Below are 27,553 nucleotides of genomic sequence, written 5' to 3' on the forward strand. Positions count from 1 at the left end.
CTTCACATTCTTGAATGCAATACACTAAATTGGTTGACAAATGTGTAAAATTTTCTTAGTAATATACACATTAAACAAAGTTAATTAAATCACACTTTATAGTATAAAACTCTGGTAGCAATATACAAGAACCTAATCACACCATTTATTGTTAAAGATACATTATGGGAGATGAGATAACGAGATGGCAGTTCTCGCTATAACAGTTAAAAACTAGATAGTGTAAAGGTAATTTGCTGAAAATTTCAGTGAAATTGATCCACTATAAGCCGAGAAAGAAGCCGGTGAAATTTTGGCATAGTCTCGGTCATCATTACTAAAATCATTAATATAAACAGCTTAGTCTCGATTATCCACTTTTATTGATTTAATTATCAACGGCCGTTAGCGGCATACATGAATCATCTAATCCAGCCAACATTGAAGGCTAGCCTTGACATCGAGAGTTTATTATGTTCTGGATAAGTTAATTAATGTCTAATTGATAATTTAGATAACATTTCAGGCCTAAAGAAAGACTTGTAATAAGCAGATTTTGCTCTTGCATAATGCATGTTTAATTAATGACAAGCCTAGTAATCCAATAAATAATCAGATCCAATCACACAAATTCCCTGTTGTGGCTGTCAGTAAGATCTGTGTAATTTTCATGTAGTAATATAGTACACTTTCGGACTTTCCTAGATATCACCTACCTGTTTACTTGTGTTAAAATTGAGTATAAATCTATTGTTTTTTTCTGTACAAGGTAGGATAAAAATTTTGATTGCTTTTATATACATCATATTTGAAATAACCGATTACCGTTGCTACTGTATTATTGGTATTAGTTTTCAAATTTGTATGGTTTAAACATTATTTCTATAACATAATTACACACAATATATGTATAATGGATTCGGATTTCCGTTATGCTACTGTATTGCTAATATTAGTTTTCAAATTTGTATGAATTATTGAAATTACATAATTAACGTAGGCCTATATAAAAGCACATAATTATAGTCACGCTATAGCCTAGATAAAACTCCTTTAAACTTAATTCAGTATCAAAACCTCAGTTTCTAGTATTTTTTATCGTTTGGTCCGAATCAGCCTAGTGGTGGTCCCAAGCAGCCTGGAATGTGGTCCCAATCAGCTTTGACTTTTGGTCCCAATCAGCTTGGTTTCCGTCATTTGATCGTTTTGCAATAAGATATTATGTTCTATTGTACACGGGAGGTTATCATTTGTTTTATACACAAATAACTGATCACATTTGAACACGGGAGGTTATCATTTGTTTTATACACAAATAACTGATCACATGACATGTTCGTTTGAACATAAATATAAAACATATAACGTTGCCATCTCATCATGATGCCTATGAACACAAATGACGAGTTGAAGACAAACTAATGATTGAATGGAATTGATAACAGTAATATAACTTTTATTATGTAAGGACACTAAGTTTTCTAGTTATACTTTAGTCTGAAAAACCCGCGGGCTCATGACAATTCGGCAGTATTTTAAACTGACAATAAAAACTGTTTACGTTTCTTTAACTTTTGACTGTATACTTTACTGCGTTGTTGTATTCTATACTCTTCAAAAAAAGTAGAGGATATTGTATTGTTTCTGAATATCCACTACTTTTTTTGAAAAGTATATATTTATTAACGTACTTTATAATCATGTGTGATTAGAAACAGCGCCTGCGTTGTCTTATATTTATCAGATATATTGAAATAAAAACTGGTTAAAAAAAACCAATATTAATGAAGTTAGTTTTACATTTATAAGGTGATTATTTTATCGTAATTAATATAATGGGCAAATTTTTTTCTGGCGTAAACCGGCACGCTATTAGACTAAGATAAGAGTCCCGAAACTCGATAATAGATTGCTACCGTGGAATTGAAAAACATTCGATTTTAAACCGCTTCGACTTATATATGGATGGAGGTCGGAAAAACAGTAAAATAGGAAGATTCGACTTATATCCCGCATCAACTCTACCCCATAAAATACTATACTAAAATCCAGACATTCTGTGAAATGCCCCTGTAGAGAGATATATAAAAACTAACTATGATCTAAAGCTTTAAAATCAATTATTCCCTAATTTAAAAACTGGCACTCTATATAAAATAAATATGAATAAATTGTTACACCCGAAGAACCAAATAAAATTTAAAGAAGCAAAGATAAATAAATAAAAATAGTTATAATGCATGATTTTATTGAAACTGAGGTGGTTCCTATACTTTTAGTCTTCGAAATTACTTTTTTTAAAATTTTATTTCGAATTGCTTTTTGTATTTATTTACAGAGGTTACAAGTTTTCATTCGGAAATATTCTGTAATTTTTATACGCCCACATTTTCATGTGGACGTATATTGTCGTCGCCCCTGTCCGTCCGTCCACAATTGTTTGTGAACAGTCTACTGGTCACAATTTTTATCCGATTTCAATGAAACTTGAAATATAGGCTTATCACCCTAAGATCTCGGTTCCTTTCGATATTGGCATCTATCGGACCGTAACTTCATGGATTATGGCCCCTGATTGTACGAAAAATCACATTTTTGGCTTGTTAACACTGTAGAGGTCACAATTTTAATCCGATTTTGTTGAAACTTGAAATGTAAGTTTATAACCCAAAGATCTCGGTTCCTTTCGATATTCGCGCATATCGGACCGTAACTTCCTGAATTATGGCCCCTGGTTGTACGTAAAAACGCGTTTTTTGGCTTGTGGACCCTATAGAGATCATAATTTTTATCCGATTTAAAAAAACGTATTATTATATCACCGTTAAACACTAAAGACGGTCGAGTTCGAATTTCGTGAAAATCGGCCCAAAACTGACAGACAAAATGGCCGCCGTTCTTTCTCAAATAGCGTAAAAATATGGTATATCAAGGTTGTGGACCCTATAGAGGTCACAATTTTTATCCGATTTTGTTGAAACTTGAAATGTAAGTTTATAACACAAAGATCTCGCTTCCTTTCGATATTCGCGCATATCGGACCGTAACTTCATGAATTATGTCCCCTGATTGTATGCAAAAACGCGTTTTTTGGCTTGTGGACCTTATAGAGGTGATAATTTTTATCCGATTTAAAAAATCGTGTTAATGTATCAATGTTACACCCTAAGGATGGCTGAGTTCGAATTGTGTGAAAATCGGCCCAAAACTGACAGACAAAATGGCCGCCCTTCGTTCTCAAATAGTGTAAAAATATGGTATATCAAGGTTGTGGACCCTATAGAGGTCACAATTTTTATCCGATTTTGTTGAAACTTGAAATGTTAGTTTATAACACAAAGATCTCGGTTCCTTTCGATATTCGCGCATATCGGACCGTAACTTCCTGAATTATAGCCCCTGATTGTACGAAAAATCACGTTTTTAGCTTGTGGACCCTATAGAGGTCATAATTTTTATCCGATTTAAAAAAACGTATTATTTTATCACCGTTACACCCTAAGGACGGTTGAGTTCGAATTTCGTGAAAATCGGCCCAAAACTGACAGAAAAAATGGCCGCCGTTTGTTCTCAAATAGCGTAAAAATATGGTATATCAAGGTTGTGGACCCTATAGAGGTCACAATTTTTATCCGATTTTGTTGAAACTTGAAATGTAAGTTTATAACTCAAAGATCTTGGTTCCTTTCGATATTTGCGCATATCAAATTGTAATTTCCTGAATTATGGCCCTTCATTGTAGGAAAAATCACTTTCGTTTAGCTTGTTTTCTATCCATCTCTCGAAAATGTGGGCGTATACTGCCTGGCAGCCGCTGGTTTTTATTATAATAGATTTTCTCATATCCGTTCTACTGCACGTCTTAGAGGCCTACACAACCATTGGTGATTGTAATCATTTATTTAGCACCTATTTGTTAAAGCGTTGAAAGATTTAAAGTTTGGGTTAAAGTTAAGTGAGTGTAGATCAAACATGCCACTGGCAGAGTGTGTATTGAGGTGTTTAAGATGAATATTATTCCCCACTATGTCGTTCTAAGGTTCTTACCACATGTATATAATTTAATTGTGAAATAAGATAAACCAATGGTGAAATGGAATTAATAAATTAAATACACGATAGAACTCCAGTTAGTAAACCATAATAATGAACCATATCATTAGGGGTTGGCAAACAGAGGTCCATTTTAGGTGACAAGTGTTTTCTAAGACCATTTCGGCTGCTGAATCCGAATCCGATTACATTTTTGATATGTGACGTCATTTTAGGTTGGTTCAGTGGCCATTTTCAAAATGGCCGCTGAAAATAGACTTTTTTCGGCATTATAGTAATGAAATATTGAAACTAGTCGCACAGAGTAAAAATACACAGAGTGGCGACTCGCATTACGGCCCATAGTAACACGGCGACGCGCAATGCATCTTGGAAATTGTCTGTAATAAACACACACTGACAGTTCGCTCAACGACGTTACGATATCTATATCGATGAACTAAATCTCTTTAATTTCGTAGTTTTATAGTATTTCCGGTAACAAAACTACCGAGAATTATCACATACAATCATACGTTAGTTGTGTGTGTTTTTCGGGAATTTATAAAACATGATTCATACTTTTAAAACATGCGTAGATAAAGCGTGGTACAGCCCGGAATGAAGTGAGAGACGGCATTTGTGACGGTTTATGAATTGGTCTATAAGGCCGTAAATTATTGTCGATTTTAAAAAGTCTTTATTAACTTTAAAACTAATCCACCAAATACTTGTTGTTTCGATTCCCAGATTTGAAATGTAATTTCCATACACCTAAAAATGGACCATTTGAAAATGTCAAAGTGACACGCCCTTTTTTGGATAAGGCCTATTTTACACAACATCAACATGATTTACCTTTGTCTTCTAGAGCTTATTACTGTGTGATTTTCTTATGTTATGTTAATAAAGTAAGCTTTCATTAAAATATAAAAAAATAATTTAAGAATATTAAAATCAAATTTCAAATAGGCATATAACGTTATCCAATAAACAGATTTGAGCCGTTGGTTGTTTTCTAAGATAAAATACCTTTGGCCCCAACATTGACTCACTGTGTGCTTTTATGATTTTTATTCTTTTAATTAATGTAGGCTTTCATTTTTTAAAAATAAATAAAATAATTAACGATATTAAAATTCTATTTGAAATAGGCCTATAACATTTTTCAATAAACTTTATTTGATTTGATTGGTTTCTCTTTTTACAAACAAGTATAAACCAAAAACAACTTTAGAATGAATACTTTGCATATTGCTCTGGGTGTCATGTAATGTTTTGACGGACTTTATAGGCCCCCTAATACTAAGAAATTATCCATTTTACACTACTACACAAGAATATATTAAATTATTATAAATCTGAAGTTTGCTCTAGATATCCATGACATTAGGTCTGATCTGTGTTCAGAGTTACTTTTATTTTTGTGATTTTTTTTGTCAACTGATTATTTAGAAATAGAAAATTTAGTTTATACTGTGTACTTATGGAATTATCTGCCATGAAAACTGAAGTTAACCATACAGCATACTATTAGTATTACTAGATAATGACAGAGTAAATTAAAATTATTTTGAATTACTGAATGGTTTAAAATTAGTGACAGTGCTTCAGTAAATATTTTATTGGTCGGATTAAGGCCTACCAGCAAAAGGGGAAATGTGATTTTGAATAGCATAACAGTATTAGGCTTTCTGTATTAAAAGCTTATTGCAACTGAAAATTGAGCAAAATAATATTTTTGTTATGAAATTTGGAAAGGTATATAACATACCATATACTTAACACTTAAATTGTTTGCCACAAGTAATTGTAGACCTACATAGAATCACATTTTTCGATACACAAAATATAGAATGTAAAAAGAACATGTACAACTACAGACTTGATGGGTAAAGCTTACGATTTAAAATTTGATCCTTTAAAAATCACAACTACATGTAATTCTAAAATTACGAAAATACTAGATAGCATGCGATAAAGATTGCAAGGAATGAGTTGGTTTACATCGAAGCACAACTACTTCTTGTCCCGTGAAAGCGCAACTACTAAAAAAAGATCTACAATTTAAATTACCGGATATTAATACGTTTATTAGACCTATGACTAAGACATGTCATGGATTCAAGTGGCGTGGTTTCGATTCCCGCTTGTACGTGACAGGTGTAGGGTCGCCTGTCCAACCTCGTGGGTTTTCTCCGGGTCCTCCAGTCTCCTCTCACTCAGACACTGCTAAAAAAAAGACCCATCAATTGAATTATTGAAATAAAACTGAACCATATTAGTCCCGAAATTACCTTGATTTGATTTAGCTTAGACAAGTTAGAGCGAGAGGTCATATTATCATAAGTTGCGGGATGATCGTCCATAATTTGTTCATATCTGTGATGTCGGGTTATTCTATCTCAGATACCATAGCAACACAGAACAGCTTGCCAACTTCCCAACAGGGAAAGGCAACACCCTGGACATCACCCAACCTATTCCATCTTATGGCAACAGTGACCATGACATAGTTCTTATAGACATGTACTCTACGGCTAAGCGAACAAAACCCATTCGCAGGGAGATCTACCTCGGGAAACGAGCAGACATACAAGGAATCAAAGAGGATTTAGGTATAGTCCCGGAAAAGGTTGACATTACATGGGAGAACCTCAAAGGGCAGACCATCGAAACCATCGACTTCTCGTTACACAAATCAGACGGTAACATAGGACTTACAAGAAGGTACGCCTTACTAAGAAGAAACAAGACAAGGACATTTACAAGAAGCTAAGAAAGCGGTACAGTCGAGGTCAGATGAGCAAACAGAAATTACCTTGAAACCACAGTCAGCAAGACGATAAGGAAGACTCCAAGAAATTCTGGACTTACATCAAGAGTAAAGGCCAAGAAACCAGTGGAGTAGCACCATTAAAAAACAAGAATGACGCCCGGTCAAGAGCCAACATACTGAATTCACAGTTTGAATCGGCTTTCACTGCAGAGAAAAAAACAATCATCCCAGGCATAGGACCAAGCAGTGTTCCCACAATGGCATCCATCAAACGTGATTGGAAAGGTGTACATACACTTGAAACTTCTGATGAATCTGAAGCCCTATTATGCAACCGGACCAAACACAGTGCCCTCCTTCATCATCAAAGCCGTAGTCACCGAATTAGCACCTGCCCTTACACAACTGTTCCAGATTACACAACTGTCCTGCAATCCATCCAAATGTAAAGTCATTCGCATTGCTCCAAAGAACAAGAGGATACTATTTAGCAGGGCTTAGTCGATATACCTCACCAGAAGTACTTACGAAACGGCGATTCTCGCAACCGAGGCCAACACAGATTCTGCCAGGAGAGAATATAAAATGACGTCTACACCAACTCATTGTTCCCCAGAATAGTCAGAGACTGGAACCAGCTCCCTGGAGGAGTCCAGATCACTCCTTTGGTAGCGATCCACCTCACCAGACTAGTGCCACATTGTGAATAGTTTTAACCTCCGCACCTAGTTTTAAACTGTATATAGTCAACTTCTTAACATACGCTGCCCACCATCACCATGCCTTGACTTTCATTGAACTATTTATGACCTGGGAAGATCCCAGATCAGTGCAAAGAAATCTGAAATAGAATAACCCGACATCACAGATATGAACAAATAATGTACAATTATCTGAACAAAAATGCAGATTCTTCTGACCCCCCCCCCCCACAAAAAGCACGATTGTAGTATAACCATTAGTCCTTTGTATCCAAGTCCGTCTTATTCGGTATCCCCGACCTATAAAAACATACATTTGAACATATTAGACGACTAGTTTCAATATTTCCTTACTTTTATAATGAAAAGGGTCCATTTTTGGCTGCCATTTTGAAAATGGCCACTGAAACAACCTAAACAGAACAAAAATATCATAGGATTCAGATTCAGCAGCCAAAATGGCCTTAGAAAACACGCGTCACGTAGGACATCAATATATGTTGATGTCATTTGCCTACCCCTAATATCATGTCTCAAATAAATAATCTAATTTGTAGATTTGCAATTTGTCACGTGATGGTCGAAACATAATTTGCGTTGCTCTATTTGTTCATAGTAAATACCGCTAATAGTTATTTTGGGAAAAATATCATAATTTTAATTAAAAACATTACAAACAAGAATCCTTTGAATAATATATCTCATTTTATGGCTAAAAATACAGTTTTTGCCCAAATGATGTCATTTCCGGTGATAGTGAAAATGTTAAATTAGTTTGACCTAGTCAAAATTGGCAAAAGGCATCAAATGGTAAAAAAAACCCTGAAAATCGAATAATAATTGACCCCTTTGCAGGTAAAATAACGTGAAAAGTGATGCGTGCAAAATTTGCTTTGAAGGCAAAAAATTCATTTTTTGCCCATATAACGCCATTTCCGGTGACAGTGAAAATGTAAAAGTGGCATTAGGCATCACATAGTGAAAAACAAATTAGAAAATCGGATTATAATTAACTCGTTTACAGGCGAAATAACGAGAAAAATGACACATGCAAAACTGCATATTTCTCGGCAACAGTCAATATTACGAACTAATTTTGACATACATTGTCATCGTATGGATTAATGCAACAGGTTCATGAAAGTTGTCAAATATTTTAAAATATGAAAAGCCTGAATGCGTTGTAAATAGCCCATTTTTACATCCCTTTTTTCACTCTTAAATCAAAATGGCGCAAATGCAAAACCGAAATAAAAAAAAAAAACTAGGCAAGAAATATTTTGCGTCTTTAGTGCGAGCATTCATCTTGATCTATTACATTTGTAAACATTAATATTTGGTTTTTATACGCCCACATTGAAATGTGGTCGTATATTGTCGTCGCCCCCGTCCGTCCGTCCGGCGGTCCGGCGTCCACCATTGCTTGTGGACGCTCTAGAGGCCAGAGTTTATATCTGATTGACTTTAAATTTATACACAGTTTTAAGGTCTTTAGACGAAGAAGCCTATTGATTTTCAGTGATTTTCGATAATTATTTCCAGAGTAATGGCCCTTGATCACTTTGAAAAATCTTGTGGACGCTCTAGAGGCCACAGTTATTGTCCGATTGACCTAAAATTTATACAGTGTTTAAGGTCACGAGACGAAAAATACGATTGATTTTCAGTGATTTCCGATAATTATTGGACGCTCTAAAGGTCAAAGTTAATATCCGATTGACTTTAAATTTATACACAGTGTTTAAGGTCTTGAGACGAAGAAGCCAATTGATTTTCAGCGGGATCCGATTATTACTGCCAGAGTTATGGCCCTTGATCACCTTCAAAAATCTTGTGGACACTCTAGAGGCCTAAGTTAATATCCGATTGACTTTAAATTTATACACAGTGTTTAAGGTCATGAGACGAAGAAGCCTATTGATTTTCAGCGATTTCCGATAATTACTGCCAGAGTTATTGCCCTTGATCACTTTGAAAATTCTTGTGGACGCTCTAGAGGCCAAAGTTAATATATGATTGACTTCAAATTTATACACAGTGTTTAAGGTCATGAGACGAAGAGGCCTATTGATTTTCAGCGATTTCCGATAATAACTGCCAGAGTTATGGCCCTTGATCACTTTGAAAAATCTTGTGGACGCTCTATAGGCCAAAGTTAATATCCGATTGACTTTAAATTTATACACTGTGTTTAAGGTCATGAGACGAAGAATCCTATTGATTTTAAACGATTTCCGATAATTACTGCCAGAGTTATGGCCCTTGATCACTTCAAAAAAGCTTGTGGACGCTCTAAAGGCTAAAGTAAATATCCGATTGACTTTAAATTTATAAGGTCATGAGACAAAGAATCCTATTGATTTCCAATGATTACCGATAATTACTGCGAAAGTTATGACCCTTGATCACTTTGTGACGCTCTAAAGGCTAAAATTATCATCCGATTGACTTCAGATTGATACAGAGTTTAAGATCTTGAGACGAACAATGAATTTTTATGTCTTGAACAGTTAAATCCATGATATAAAAAGTTTTGTATACAAAACGTTAGCATGGGGCAGAACTTTATAAATAACAAACAAATTCTAATGGTTTTCTGATAATTACTTCATGAGTTGTTGCTCTTAATCAGATTTTAGTGTATTATAAATGTTTCATTACCGAAAAAAGTAAAAATATGCAACAACTCTTGTTGACTGCCCGGACGATTTAGCTGTTGTGGGCGTATGTTTCGTTGCCTGGCAACCTATCTTTAAAATACCTTTAGACACGTCAAAATTGAAGTTTTGGGCAAAATTACGTCACTTCCGGTACCGACAGAAACTTTTATCGGTCGAAGAAAGTTGAGAATTTGCACCACTGAGCACACAGGCTTTTCTTGTACATAAATCAGGCAATAAATGATTAACCCAGAACCCATAAACAGAAATTAAAATGCGAAAAATCTTAAAAAGCGACCCTGACAAAATTGATTTCTTGGCAAAGGAAGATGTTGGAAACAACTTTGTGATATCAATATCAATTTTTCCCATAGGAATCAAATATCATAATTTTATATGACTAATGAATATCGCTTACTTCAAAGAAGTATTTGTTTTAGAGGCTAGAAAATACAGTTTTTTGCCAAAATGACATTACTTCCGCTGATAATGAAAATCTTAAATTACTTGTATTAAATCGAAATGGAATTAGGTATCACACAGTGAACATTTTATGAAAATCGAATAATAATTAACACCTTTAGAGACCAAAAACCTTGAAGAGTGACTAGTAGAAAATCGTCTTTTTCTCTGCAACCATACAAGTTAGAAATCATTTTGTGGTATCTGCATGATCGTATGGGTTGATTCTATTTGTTCATTGGAATCAAATATCATAATTTTAAAAACATTACAGATCAGACTCATTTTAAATTTCACCATAGCCTCATCCACACTCACTTCCTTACCAGGTACAAAATTATTCAAAAATGTCTTTGTCAATGACATGAAGATACCTGAGAATAGATTGATATCTGTTTCTGGACATTGTTTTTTTTTAATAAATTCATTTCCCAGGCTCTCACCTGTACTCCAATAATGGACAATTTCTGGCAAGTTGTTGATCCCCATCAAAATACTAACTCCTAAAAACGTTTCAATATCTTCTACCTCTACCGGCTTCCATGACAGGTCGGGATCAGTTTGTTGGCGAAGACAGGCATATTTGTTGGTTTCATCTTTGATTTTATTAAAAAAAATTAGTTCTAAAATAAGTCGAAAAAATAAAAGAGGGTCGGCATCAACATTTAAATTATATGTAGGCCCAGAATCGCCTTCAACTTCATATGGGACAACTGGGTCAAAATTATCCTCTTTCCAAACCAAGTCTTCGGCCGTATCATAAAATTCTTCATCGGAATCACCATCACTTTCGGAAGAAATGTCAACATCGGATTCTGTGTTTCCACGTAGTCCAGTGTTTTCGATGTTTGCCGCAGTAAAGCCATCAAATTCTTCATCAGAATTAATGAAATTATCACTAAAATCCTCATGGGTAATATAGGCAGCCATTACTAGTAAAATATTTTTCGAAGATCGCTGATTTTAAAATGATATATCTTGATAAAAGTGAATATAAAGCTTGTTCATGTGACGTGCCAATTTATAGCTAATAAACAAAGGAAGTTGATGAAGTCTCATCTCACCGACTACGAGAGCGTGATTTCCGATAAAAGCGCAAAATACGAATGTGGTTGGTACCGGGCAGTTACAGGCGGTTTAGAGTCGAGAGGCAGCCAAAATGGCGGGCGGTTTCGGGCGCTCCGGTAATGAGAGGGTTAATCCCGTGTAAAATATCTTAAAAAACATTCATAAATAAAAAAAATTTTTGTAAAAATTTAAATTTTCAAAATTTAACGCCTAATATCAGCGAAGATTAGTCGAAAATCAAAAATCTGAAGTACCGTAAATATTTGACCTGTCTCCGGCTATGCTAAAATGTACCAAATGTTAAAATCCGCCGATTATTGTAAAAATTACGGCAACATTTATAAAACCGATAACTCCGGTGATTTCGGACATTTTGCATTGTCGCAGAATGTTCGAAATAGATTTAATCTCTAAGTCTGCCGACTTTTCCGAAAAACCAAAGATATCGGATGGATCCGACAAGTAGTTTCTGAGATATGCTCAAGTGGAAAATAAAACCGCCAACCTGTTGGATGCTTTTTTTTTGGTAAAAACAATCATCACTAGAACTGCGAAACAGTAATAACGGGTTTCACCGGTGCCACGTTACCCTTGAACCTATGTCACTTCCGGTGCCACGTTATCCGTGAACTTATGTCACTTCCGGTATCAATGAAACCGTTAAACAGATTTCCACATAAGCATTGCACAAATAGACGCAGAATCAACCAAATCTAGCAATATCAATTGCATCTATACATTTGTTACCATGTGTTACATATGTCAAAAAAGTGATTCTGACAAAATTTGTTAATAACTTACCGATAAGTTAGTAAGCTAAGTTTCTAATGGGAAATTAAAATGGGGAAAAAATCTGTAAAAGTCATCCTGACAAAATTGGTTATTTCTCGACAAGGGAAGATGCTAGAAGCCATTTTTATACGCCCACATGGAAATGTGATCGTATATTGCCGTCGCCCCCGTCCGTCCGTCTATCGGTCCGTCCGTCCGTCCGTCCGTCGTCCACAATTTCTTGTGAACACTCTACAGACTACATTTATCATCTGATTGTTTTGAAATTGATATATGTTGTTTGCATTAGTGAGATGAAGAAGCCTATTTAATTTCAATAACTTCCGTTAATTTCGTCTGGAGTTATGGCCCTTGTTTCACTTTGTTGGACCTTGTGAACGCTCTAACCACAAAATTTATCAACCGATCTGTATGAAATTTATATGCATCATTTAAATTAGTAAAATAAAGAAGCCTATTGAATTTCAGCAAATTTCATTAATTACATTAATTACATCTAGAGTTATGGCCCTTGTTTCACTTTGTTGAATCTTGTGAACGCTCTAATGACAATAGTTATCATCCGATCTGTTTGAAATTAAATTGATATGCATCATTTAAATTAGTGAAACGAAGAAGCCTATTGAATTTCAGCAAATTTCATTAATTACATTAATTACATCTAGAGTTATGGCCCTTGTTTCACTTTGTTGTACCTTGTGAATGCTCTAATGACAACAGTTATCATCCGATCTGTTTGAAATTGATATGCGTCATTTAAATTAGTGAAATGAAGAAGCCTATTGAATTTCAGCAATTCCCGTTGATTACGCCGTGAGTTATGGCCCTTGTTTCACTTTGCTGACCTCGTAAATGCTCTAACGACAAAAGTTATTATCCGATCTGTATGAAATTTATATGTATCATTTAAATTAGTAAAACGAACAAGCCTATTGAGTTTCAGTTATCACCAAAATTAGTGAAATGAAGACGAAAAGCCTATTGAATGTCAGCAATTTCCGTCAATTACGCCTAGAGTTATGGCCCTTGATTTACTTTGTTGGACTTTCGAAAAACAAAAGTTATCATCCGATCTGTATGAAATTTATATGCATTATTTGAATTGGTAAAACGAAAAAAGCCTTTCGAATTTGAACAATTTCTGTAGATTGCTTCCAGAGTTATGGCCCTTGTTTTAGTTTTTAGAACCTTGTGAACCTTCAAACAACGAAAATTATAATGGCATCTGTATGAAATTTTCTATTAAATTCCCCTAATTACCTACAAAAGAATAAATATGTGACAACCCTTGTCGACTCCTCGGACGATTTAGCTGCTGTGGGCGTATGTTTTGTTGCCCTGCAAGCTATCTTTTTGTTCAATCAAGGGCCATAATTCAGGAAGTTACGATCCGATATGCGCGAATATCGAAAGGAACCAATATCTTTGGGTTATAAACATGTATGGCAACCTATCTTTATCCGATTTTGTTGAAACTTGAAATGTAAGTTTATAACCCAAAGATCTTGGTTCCTGTCGATATTCGCGCATATCGGACCGTAACTTCCTGAATTATGGCCCCTGATTGTTCGAAAAATCACGTTTTTAGCTTGTGGACCCTATAAAGGTCATAATTTTTATCCGATTTAAGAAAACGTATTATTATATCACCGTTACACCCTAAGGACGGCTGAGTTGGAATTTCGTGAAAATCGGCCCAAAACTGACAGACAAAATGGCCGCCCCTTGTTCTCAAATAGCGTAAAAAATATGGTATATCAAGGTTGTGGACCCTATAGAGGTCACAATTTTTATCTGATTTTGTTGAAACTTGAAATGTAAGTGTATACCCAAAGATCTTGGTCCTTTTCAATATTTGCGCATATCGAATCGTAATTTCCTGAATTATGGCCTTTGATTGTAGGAAAAATCACTTTCATCTTAGCTTGTTCTCTATCCATCTCTCGAAAGTGTGGGCGTATCCTGCCTGGCAGCCGCTGGTTTGGTATCTGTATGATCGCGTGGGTTCAATCTATTTGTTGATTGGAATTAAATATCATAATTTTAAAAACATTACGAATCAGACTCATTTGAATAAAATATCTGTTTTGAAGGCTAAAAATACAGTTTTTGCCAAAATGGCATTACTTCCGGTGACAGTAAAAGTGTTAAATTACATGTATGAAATCGTAAATGGCATTAGGTATCACACTGGAAATTTTATGAAAATCGAATAATAATTAACACTTTTATGGACCAAAAACCTTGAAAAGTTACCTGTTGAAAATCGTCTATTTCTCCGCAACTGAACAAGTTAGAAACCATTTTGTGATATGATCGTACGGGATCATTCTATTAGTTGATTGGAATCAAATATCAAAATTTTAAACAAATAACAAATACCACTCATTTGAATAAATTACTGATTTTGAAGACTATAAATACAATTTTTGTCCAAATTACGTCATTTCCGATGACATTGAAAATGTTAAATTGGTTTGACCTAGTTAAAATTGACATTACGCATCAAATTATATGAAAGGGTGCACTATAAATATGCTGTAATAATAATAATAATAAAATGGTGTCACTTTTATGAAAATCCAATAATAATTGACTCTTTTACAGGCAAACTATTGAAAAGGTGACTTATGCAAAATTGACCATTTCTCGGCAACTGCTCATATTACAAACTAATTTTCACATACATTCTTTTCGTATGGATTATTGCTACTAGTTGATGAAAGTTGCGAAGAAATATTTTAAAATATGAAAAGCCTGAATGGGTTGTGAATAGCTCATTTTTTCACCTTTAAATCGAAATGATCCGAAAACGAAATACAAATTTAAAAAACTGAGCGCGATGATTTCTGCGCCTTAACAGGGCACACCCTTTCAGTCATACCAGATTTGAAAAAAGTAATATTTCCTTTCAAAAAATGGTACCGAACTGTCAAAATTGCAGTTTTTGCTAAATTAACATCACTTCCGTTACCGAAAGGAAAATGTACCGGTAACAAAAAAAATGACATTTTGGACCACGGAACTTTGTTTTATACAAATCGAACAATAAATAATTAATCCAGGACTGAAAAACTGAATTAGCCAATGGGGGCCAAGGAAAAATACAGTGACAAAAATGTTGCCATTTTTGGTCAAATCAGATGACTCTTTAACCCTAGGTAAAATACCACATAAATATATTCATTAATAAAAAAAGTTTTCCGTAAATATTTAAATTTTCAAAATTTGGCGCCTATTATCTCCGAAGATTCGTCGAAAATAAAAAATCTAAAGAACTGTAGCTTTGTGCCTTGTCTCCGGCTATGTCAAAATGTATCAAATATTACAATCCGACAATTATTGATAACATTACGGCAAAATTTCGAAAAACGACAACTTCAGTGATTTCTGTACAAGAAGTTTCAGAATAATCCATTCAGCTGTTTTCCAAAGAAAGAAAATTAGAAGAACATTTTCAGTAATCTAAGGATTTTTCAACTTTTTTCCAAGATTGAGGCTCTTTTTGGACAACTTATGTTGTGTTTGAGAAAAGGGCCTCTCAAAATGCTCCAAAACGGAAAATACTAGATTTTCGGCGTACCATAATTTATTTTCTAGCCATCTAAATCGTATCATTCAGAAGTTATACGATAGTCCATTGATAGGGCTATCCAGCGACACTTTAGTTCTTTTGGTCCGCTAAGATCTGATGGAGAAATCAAGTTTTTCGCAAGAGCGCTAATTTTCTTTAACCTTTTTCTTCATTTTTTGAATACGTCCGGTATGGAGATTATTGTCGGGATAGTTTTAATAACTGGATTGGCTTATCAAATAGCCACAGGGCTATGTAATGATATATTACATTGTCTGATCAGATAAAATACACCTTGGAAATCCTATGTTCAATAGTGCCAAAAATGCAAAAATGTCAATATATCAAAAATTAAATTTAAATATTTCAATACATGTTATACATCGTTAGAATCGTAATTAGGTCAGCTATCTGTATGTGTAACTTTTTTTGTAAAAATTTGTTTAAATAATAAAGTAATAGAGCATTTTCCAAAATTTCACCATTTTTCAACTTTTTTCGATTTTCAGTACGTTATTTTACCTATTCCAGACATTTCAATGTCTTATTTAAGGGATTCATGCACAAGACTACCGGAGGGACTCTCGATAAGGAAAGTTTAAGAAAAATCCTTGGAGCAGTTTTCGAGATACAGGCGTCCAAAAGCGCTCCAAATCAGAAAATACGACGAAAATTATAATGTCATCTGTATGAAATTGTCTATTAAATGCCCCCTAATTACCTACAAATGAACAAATATACGAATGATACGATTTAGATGGCTAGAAAATAAATTATGGTACGCCGAAAATCTAGTATTTTTCGTTTTGGAGCATTTTGAGAGGCCCTTTTCTCAAACACAACATAAGTTGTCCAAAAAGAGCCTCAATCTTGGAAAAAAGTTGAAAAATCCTTAGATTACTGAAAATGTTCTTCTAATTTTCTTTCTTTGGAAAACAAGGCAAAGAGTCCGGGGTGGTAATGGGCGTATTGTGTCCAAATTTCATGGTTTTCGGACAATTGGTGCCGGTGTCGTGGCGAAATTCCACTTTTTTTCGCCCTTACTGAAGCCGTAAATGGCGGAAAAAGCCGAACGGCAGGAACCATGTGAAGAACAAACGACCTGAACGAATGCAGGTATCGCCTTGAATTTTTCAGGGCACCTATGTACCAACGTGTAAGGTTCCTCGCCGGAATTTGGTAGTCATGGTACCTTTGGTTCCAGCGTGGCGCATGCGCGATTTCAAAAGGGATTTTAGGTATATTTCGGAGTGTTTTGGTAAGTGACGGTGGATCGGGGACCCAGATGGATCTAATAATACAATATTATAATAACGTTGAAGAATGAGCAAATTTTCGCTACCGGGGTTGATTTGCTCTGCCCAGGCAACTGTCCGGTGGTCCGATTGCCTTCAAATTTGCACGGAATATACCTTGGGATTCTAGCTATCACATATTAAAATAAAAGAGTGTGGAATTCCGAAAACGTTGAATATAAATTCGAAACCCACCCCCACCCATCAAAGGTTTTTTTGCTTACAAAATTGCGTATTTTATCGAATTTTTATTGTTCTTAATATCTGAGCATTTTCTCCTTTTAATATGTGATAAATATCATCGCGGCGCAGCCAACCGCTAGAAATTCCAGAGATTTGGACCACCAAGATTTGTCGATACATCGTTGCGGTCATTTTAAAAAATTGTCTTTTAAGGATAATGTGTATAGTACTAATACTTATCACATACGGAAGAGGCGATAAAATCTCTTTGCATTTGCAATTTCAAAATTAATTAAAACCAATATTAAATTCCGAAAATCGATATTTTGCTAAAACTCTTTTTTTTTTTAATGAGATCAAAATGGGGGTAAAGCACAGAGTCCAGAGTGGTAATGGGCGTATTGTGTCCAAATTTCATGGTTTTCGGACAATCGGTGCCGGTGTCGCGGCGAAATTCCACTTTTTTCCCCTTATGGAAGCCGTAAAAAAATGAACGGCAGGTGACCTTGTGCCGTGCCAAGAACAAACGACTTGAACGAATGCAGGTATCACCTTGAAATTTTCAGGGTACCTAGGTACCAACGTGAAAAGTTCCTCGCCGGAATTTGGTACTCATGGTACCTTTGGTTCCAGCGTAGCGCATGCGCGAAGTCAAAACCAGCTAAACTCGAAAACAACCTTGTCGGCACGAAAAACATCAAAGGCGAAATTCGAATTTTTGAAATATTCAAATACCAAACATTCGACCATGAGCCAGGCTATCCTGAAATGTATTAATTTCGGTAATAGGAGACAGATTCTTTAAGCCACGACCAATTGTGTATGTTTTCAAGCCCATTAATGTGGATATTTCACTATTTTTCATATTCAATTCAAAATGGTGACCATCATTACCCTAAATCAAAATTCTGCTCTGAACGTTTTTTAGGCATTCCATTAAGGATTCAGAAAATGTAATTCCCATGTCTGTAAGTAAAATATCGCAAAAGCAAAGTAATTTTTCACCTTTCAAGATGGTGGCACTTCCGGAATGGGCTACAAACTATATTTTCTGTGAACGAATCAGAAGTGTTGTAGCTTGTACAGAAAAAACATTTCAAGGCAATCTGACCTATATTTCTTCGATTTTTTGAAAATTTTGATCCTTAATTTCATCAAGGGGAGATAATTTAGAAAATTTCTAATGACATCTTTCATGTCGCTTCGGTAAGATCTACTTACATACTAAATTTCTTTAAAATCGTGCAACTATTAAAGAAGTTGTCAAGTTGGTTTCAACATCCGGTTCGAAATCACAGCTACGAATTTTCGAAATTCGAAAATCCGAAATAGCAGATTTGAAGTAATTGTCTCAATGTACTCAAAGAGAAAAGATTTACTAAAATAGGTCAAATAGTCACAAAGTTAGAGCATTGTAGGTCAAATGCATTCGTTCGTAAAATTCGGTGATTTCGGATTCGTAAAACGTTTTGAAAATATATTTAATCAACAGCCACCACCCATTTTTGGGGGGATAGGTAAAAGTTTCAGAAAGGTCCTATGGTTAGATTCTGAGAAATCCGATTTGGGGATAAAACAAAAAAAAAAAATATTAAGAATAATAATAATCTCAACAGAAACAATAAGCTTTCAGACTATAATAATAATAATAATTTTAATAATCTCAGTAGGCTTTAAGACAAAAGTCTGAAAGCCTAATAATAATAATTTTAGTAATCTCAATAGGCTTTCAGACGAAAGTCTGAAAGCCTAATAAGAATAATAATCCGAACAAAAATAATAGTGTTTCACACAAGCTACGCATTGTGAAACCCTAACTAGAACTGCGAAGCAGTAATGACGAGTTTCACTGGTGCCACGTTACCCTTGAACTTATGTCACTTTTGGTGCCATCTTACCCTTAAACTCATCACTTCCAGTACCAGTGGAACCGATAAACAGATATCCACAAACTTTGCACGCATCAAATTAAATGGAAGCAGAATCAACCAAATCCAGCAATATCAATTCATTTTATACATTTGTTACATGTAAGTGATCCTGACAAAATTACATTACTTCCGGTGATAATGAAAAAGTTAAATTAGTTTCATGAAATCAGAAATTGCATAAGGCATCACATGGTCAAAATTTTATGTTAATCGAATATTAATTGCTACTTTTATAGACCAAAAACCTTAAAAAGTGACTTGTAGAAAATCGTCTATTTCTTTGCAACCTTCCACGTTAGAAACCATTTTTTGGTATCTGTATGATCGTGTAGGTTCAATCAATGTGTTGATTGGAATCAAATATCATAATTTTAAACACTTTACAAATCAGACGGATTTGAATAAAATATCAGGTTTGAAGGCTAAAAATACAGTTTTTGCCAAAATGACGTTACTTTCGGTGATAATGAAAACCTTAAATTACTTGTATGAAATCGTAAATGGCATTAGGTATCGCACACTGAAATTTTTATGAAAATCGAATAATAATTGACACTCTTACGGACCAAAAACCTTGAAAAGTTACCTGTTGAAAATCGTCTATTTCTCCGCAACTGAACAAGTTGGATTAGTTTCATGAAATCAGAAATTGCATAAGGCATCACATGGTGAAAATTTTATGTTAATCGAATATTAATTGCTACTTTTATAGACAAAATTACATTACTTCCGGTGATAATGAAAAAGTTAAATTAGTTTCATGAAATCAGAAATTGCATAAGGCATCACATGGTCAAAATTTTATGTTAATCGAATATTAATTGCTACTTTTATAGACCAAAAACCTTAAAAAGTGACTTGTAGAAAATCGTCTATTTCTCTGCAACCTTACACGTTAGAAACCATTTTTTGGTATCTGTATGATCGTGTGGGTTCAATCAATGTGTTGATTGGAATCAAATATCATAATTTTAAACACTTTACAAATCAGACGGATTTGAATAAAATATCAGCTTTGAAGGCTAAAAATACAGTTTTTGCCAAAATGACGTTACTTTCGGTGATAATGAAAATCTTAAATTACTTGTATGAAATCGTAAATGGCATTAGGTATCGCACACTAAAAATTTTATGAAAATCGAATAATAATTGACACTTTTACGGACCAAAAACCTTGAAAAGTTACCTGTTGAAAATCGTCTATTTCTCCGCAACTGAACAAGTTAGAAACCATTTTGTGATATCTATATGATCGTATGGGTTCATTCTATTAGTTGATTGGAATCAAATATCTAAATTTGAAAAAAATAACAAATACGACTCATTTGAAAAAAATATCTCTTTTAAAGTCTAATAATACATTTTTATACGCCCACATAGAAATGTGGACGTTATTGCCGTCGCACCCGTCCGTCCGTACGTCGTCCACAGTAATCATGCAATTGTTATAAAATTGATATATGTTGTTTACATTAGTGAGATGAAGAAGCCTATTTAATTTCAATAATTTCCGTTTAATACGTCTAGAGTTATGGCCCTTGTTTCACTTTGTTGAACCTTGTGAACGCTCTAATGCCAAAAGTTAACATCCGATCTTTGTGAAATTTATATGCAATATTTAAATTAGGGAAACGAAGAACCCAATTGAATTTCAGCAATTTCCGTTTATTACTTCTAGAGTTATGGCCCTTGTTTCACTTTGTTTAACCATGTGAACGCTCTAACCCCAAAAGTTATCATCCTATCTTTCTGAAATTTATATGCATTATTTAAATTAGTGAAACGAAGAAGCCTTTTTAACTATTTAATTTCAATAATTTCCGTTTATAACGTCTAGAGTTATGGCCCTTGTTTCACTTTGTTGAACCTTGTGAAGGCTCTAATGCCAAATGTTAACATCCGATCTTTGTGAAATTCATATGCAATATTTAAATTGGGGAAACGAAGAAACCTATTGAATTTCAGCAATTTCCGTTTATTCATTTTAGAGCTATGGCCCTTGTTTCACTTTGTTTAGCCTTGTGAACGCTCTAACCCCAAAAATTAACATTCCTATCTTTCTGAAATTTATATGCATTATTTAAATTAGTGAAACGAAGAAGCCTATTGAATTTCAGCAATTTCTGTGAATTACTTTTAGAGTTATAGCCCTTGTTTCACTTTATTGAACCTTGTGAACGCTTTAACACCAAAAGTTATCATCCGATCTTTCTGAAATTTATATGCATTATTTAAATAAGTGGAACGTCGAAGCTTATTGAATTTGAGCAATTTCTGTTTATTATGTCTATTGTTATGGCCCTTGTTTCACTTTATTGAACTTTGTGAAGGCTCTAACATTAAAAGTTATCTGCCGATCTGTATGAAATTTACATGCGCCATTTAAATTAGTAAAGAGAAGAATCCTATTGAATTTCAGCAATTTCCGTTTATTACTTCTAGAGTTATTGCCCTTGTTTAACTTTGTTCAACTTGTTAATGCTCGATTGATGAAAGTCATTATCCGATATGTATGAAATTTATATGCATCATTTAAATTTGTGAAACGAAAAAGCCTGTCAATTCTCAACAATTTCTGTAGATTACTTCCAGAGTTGAGACCCTTGCTTCAATTTGTAAAACCTTGTGAACCCTCAAACGGCAAAAATTATAATCTATAATTACCTACAAAGGAATAAATATGCGACAACCCTTGTGGACCGCTCGGACGATTCGCTGTTGTGGGCGTATGTTTCGTTGCCTGGCAACCTATCTTTTGCCCAAATGTTGTCATTTCCACTGACAGTGAAAATGTTAAATTGGTTTGACCTAGTCACAATTAGCATAAGGCATCAGATGGTAAAAAAAAATGAAAATCGAAAAATAATAATTGATTCCTTTACAGGCAAAATAACGTGAAAAGTGACGCATGCAAAAATTGCCTATTTCGCGACAACCGCTCATATTACAAACCCATTTTCACATACATTCTCTTCGTATGGATTATTGCTACGAATTTTTGAAAGTTACGAAGAAATATTTTAAAATATGAAGACGCTGAATGGGTTGTAAATAGCTTATTTTACTTCACTTTTCACCTTTTAATCAAAATAGCCCGAAAACAAGATCGAAATTAAGAAAACTGTTTCCGATGTTTTGTGCACATTTACATGGCACATCCTTTTGGTAATATCAAATTTTGAAAAAATAATATTTGGTTTCAAAAAGTGGTACCGAACTGTCAAAATTATAGTTTGTTAAAATTATGTCACTTCAGATGCCGACAGATATGAAAAAGGTTGGCATTCAAGAAGGGTCACAATGGTTTGTTCTTTGCATGTCAATCAATTTGGGCGTTTCGGTCAAAATTAAACGTAAGGGAAATTTTCAAAAGAGATGTCTTGTAAAATAACCCGTAATTATTATTCAAATATTTTCTCAATTAGCAGAATGTCAATATAAAGAAAACAACGTAACACTTACAATATGACTAACTACAAAGTTATTCGTCGACGTTTCACGGGGTTGTTTGTATTTGGCTGGACACCCCCGCCCCATCCCTGAAATGAAATTGTGATTACTGTTTTACTGTAAAAATCGATAGTAATGGTCTATTGCATGAATACGGTCAGCTGTTTGTATGTTGCATTCATATATTGAACGGGTGTCAGTAAACTCGTCCACAAGCAAACACGTACGCAGATAAGTCGTCCACAGGGGGGGGGGGGGTATTGGTTATGTCGTCCACATCTAATATTTAATAATTTAATTGTATGAAGTAAATCAGTTGTTTATATTGTTTTATTTACCCAATAATCAATTATCTTGGCAAACTGGTCATGACCGAGATAAGTTCAAAATAACGTAAGTTGCCAATCATTCTTTGAACTCTCGGTATTACAAATGTAAAAATAGCCAACAAGCCTGGCTGCACGATTCTTTCGAGACAATGTTCTTTGATGCGTAGACATGTCGTCGCCCAACCAGCCACGATGGCGCCTTGTTTAACCAACGCTATTATAAACCACACAGTGGATTTGATCATGTATTAATGTCTGCTGTATTATTACTTATTGCAGACGTCTACCTGCGAATATGTTGAAGTTGTTGTTTATAAAGTTAAAAAAACAAATACGTGTCATTAAGCAATTTATATTTTGATTAGCATAATAGGCGGATCCCTGATGCAATGACATTTGTTATATATTCGTTTCGGGTTAGTTTGGCTTCCAATACAAGCCATTATTAGAAAATATAAATAATAAAAACGATAAAACATCAAAGAATGAACCGAATACTGGTGTGATTTTAACAGATTAAGTAAGTTGAACAGTAGATACAAGACAAGGTGATCAACAAAGGTTAAAAAGTAATTTCACTGATTGAGTACAATTGCGTATGTACACAAGCGCATGCGGCAAACGCCACAAAAGGGTCAATCACACCTGAAAAGTATATTCATGAGTATTGTGATTCTGAGATATTCAATCAAATTGATTTCCTTTCCTTTGTAGTAACACGAGTTGTAACGACATGTTCTTTGATCTGGATAAACAATGTACCAATACTGCCTTCATTTGGTGAATCGCATAAACAGTAAAAAGGTTTCATGCAAATGTATCCCATGCAAATTGTATCAAAGCGCAGAAAAGACCAACATGCACGAATGTATTCAATGTACAATTTTTAAACAAAAAGTTCATGACGAATAGGTCCTTCAATCGAAATACATTTTTCTTCTAAAATAAAACGAGTTCCCAGAATCATTTCATTTTGCGGTAAGTACGACCTTATAACCGCATATATACATTCTTTCTATACAGCATAACTTTTCGCGTCAGGATTATTGACGAAACTATTCAACATTTTAAATATCGTGGCAGTTTGTTAACATCGTGGCAGTATATCTTTTTGACATCAATTGTTTATGACTGATAAATATCGTTGATTTTACATATCAAATTACACCGAGGCCTATCGTGTCACGTGACTATCGTGGCACAGGATAGCAACTGCTACACCAAGTTATTTATCGTGGCCTTGTTTTGGCAATTTTCAACAAAAAACGACATGATAATCGTGTTCGGTCAAACTTTCACAATCTCCGTACTGTATTTTAACCATATACGTGGAAATTACTTGGTCACCATCACAAAATTTAAAAGATGTATGACTAGGATATGGTTCTACAAGTATTTTTTGATCAGAATTTAATTTATTTATATATGGAAACAGAAAAAGGGTACGGCAACACTCCCTTAGAGAGTAATTAAAGCTGGACAAGCTGATACATCTGCGTGAAGACTGGATCAAAAGATGATAAGGGCGGGGCGGAGTAGTAAAATAAAATTAAAGAATCCCCGCTCATCAGAATACACAACAGACTTGTAGAAGTAGAAGATCGTTTAATGGGTCGACGTTTCGGGTGCAATACTGTTTAGCATATCTTATTTGCTTTAGTGTGTTACGTTTAATTTGCAATGAGACGTCTGCAACATGATGAACGTCTACGTGCTATTGGCATGCTTCAAATGAGTTCTACACAGCGAGCAGTAGCCAACATGCTTAATGTGTCACAGTCTGTGATCAGCAGACTGTGGAACCGGTACCAACAAACACACAATTTTGACAGGCCCTGCGAATTCGAGGACAAACGACCAATCAACTTTCTGTAAACTTGTACCAACTTTCAGGAATTCGAGTTACACCCCAAACGATTAGAAATCGGCTACATGCAGCTCATTTGCATGCGCGACGACCGTTTGTTGTGCCTCCTTTAACTCGCCAGCACATATGACAAACAGGAATAAAAATTTCCCCTACTTTTTTTTGAAGCGTATATATAAATATATCACTCAAATTCATTAAGTAAGTGTGATTTAACTCCATTGTGAACCAAATAGGACCATAGTATTATAGTTTCTAATTATGTGAACATGATAGAGATTAGATTTCCTAGATCCTTTTGATCATTTTGATCAACATCCAAGTTGCTTCCTGTATCAAGATAATGTTTTTAATTCTATTCTTTTTATGTCTTATTAAAGAAAAAGTGAAGGCGAATGAAAATGGTTTTGTAGTATTTGAAGAATATGAAACTGTGTCATATTTTTGGTGGTATCATTTGATAGGTCTAATATGGTCAAGTGAGTTTATAATAGCTTGTCAACAATTAGCTGTATCAGGAGCTGTAGCTAAATGGTATTTTACCAGGTTAGTTAATTATACAGTTTATTTTTATTCGACCATGTTTTATACAATCTGATTAAAACGCAGATCCTATTTCCTTTCGTTTTTTATAGTTCAAAATTTTGTTTTACTTGTCTTTATTACACTAGGATCTGGAAGAGATGTTATACAGTAAACTTTGCATAAGAGTCTGATCTAAGTGGACTGACCAATTTTATCCGAGTTAAGCGAAGATCCGAGTTAGCCGAAGACCCAAATTCAATCTTAGCTCGATTAGAAATAAACTGTAACAGCCGGATAATAATTGATTCAAACGCACATTTCAAGCTTTTGTTCTTATGTGCGAGTAGATAACTTCCGTTTTGGTGCGAGTAGATAACTTTCGTTTTGTCGCCATCTTTGAAAAATGTTCTAAATTTTCCCAGAAAGTGTCTCGTACAGCAGACAGCGGGTTTCGAATATTCCAGGAAATTTCTATTATTGCGTCGCGTCAAATAGGCTGATTTGAGTCAAAATGATAGGGAAAAGTATTTTAGGGCTCTGTGCATGAAATAGCTAACCGTGTTTTAGACCATCGAGACGAAACTGACTTAGTCAAATTCTGAACATACTGCCGATCCGACTTAGGTGAAGGAAAAAAGCCGGAATTAGATCAAATGGACCAAACATTTTTATCCGAGTTGAACAAAGATCCGTCTTAGGAAATCCGACTTGCACCCAGAAATTTAATAAGTAAAACGTGCAGGATTAAAGGGTCCAAACGATTTTATCTGAGTTGAGCGAAGACCCGACTTATATGAATTCGACTTATGCGACGTTTACTGTATAATCTGTGTTCTGGTTGAAGTGAGGGATTAGCCAATGAAACGGTCTGTTGCACCGATTTCTGTAGGTATTCCACTAGAAACATCAACGCTGATTGGTTAATCATATGTCTGACGTCATAGGTCAAAAGCCGCTCGTATGACCCCTGAACCGACCTCCCACTACAATGATCAGATCTTCATGCAGTAGAGGCCATCGAAAGTATTTAAAAAAAAAACGAAATGAAATATATATCTGTATTTTAATGGTTAATCAAATGTCTGACGTCATAGGTCAAAAGCCGCTCGTATGACCCCTGGTATTTGTAACTGGTTTCACTATCAGACATTACACACAGTTTCATACCCCACTTTGTAGACTTCATTGGATTGTATTGACGAAAGCCTATGCGACCTTTGAATAGAACCATTGATTCATCAACACTTATCTTCCCACCAAGTTCATATAGATCATGAAATCGCTGGTTGAAATGATCCAACAACCGTTGGATTTTATAGCCCTTTAATGGTAAATCAATTCCAGGAGCAAGATAATCTGCCACATGAAGATTCCAAAACATTGGCGTGCACGTAAAAGACCCCTTGGCAGTTGGAATTCGATATAAGAGTAGGCCGTAGCGCCGCTGCCCGTGCAAAATTTCGCTCATAGCACACCGTATGGCGTATGCCCGTCTTCATTAGCCCAGGTTAGGAGCAGAACAGTAGGACGTTAAACCCCATTTCATTTCTATTTTGAAGTATTTTTGGCTTGAACAAAATTATGGGTTATATATATCACGAAAAACTACACCTCATAATTGATGTTCAATAATTGTGTTCAACTCTATTACTCAATCAATATCAACCAAACTTGTCTCATGACCATTCTAAATAATTACCTTAGTGCCCATATTACCAGTAAGTTCCGATATTATAGGATATTTTGGGTCATCGCCAAAACTAACATCAAGCCACGGATCTTCATCTTGGGGTGACGGGAAATCACAGGTGGGCTGATCAACTTGCATCGGTCCGGGAACATTGTCTGCTATGTCATCAGACGCCTCATTATCTGAGCTGTCATGAGATATGTCGTTTGCTCAGTGTACAAGCCAATCCACTGATT

The 27,553-nt window shown here is 34.8% G+C and overlaps 1 protein-coding gene across 4 annotated transcripts in view; it reads left to right on the forward strand.

Annotated features, from left to right (window-relative positions):
* The window catches only part of LOC126817150 (choline transporter-like protein 1), a 427,912-nt gene that overhangs the window by 253,534 nt on the left and 146,825 nt on the right, over positions 1-27,553 (forward strand). For all 4 annotated transcript variants that reach the window (XM_056100629.1, XM_050543993.2, XM_056100630.1 and 1 more), the window contains one exon: positions 25,483-25,648. In XM_056100629.1, the coding sequence (XP_055956604.1) occupies positions 25,483-25,648 (166 nt within the window). The remainder of the gene's footprint in view (positions 1-25,482; positions 25,649-27,553) is intronic.

The sequence above is a fragment of the Patella vulgata genome, chromosome 4 (genome assembly GCF_932274485.2).
Source record: "Patella vulgata chromosome 4, xgPatVulg1.2, whole genome shotgun sequence".
NCBI lineage: Eukaryota > Metazoa > Mollusca > Gastropoda > Patellidae > Patella > Patella vulgata.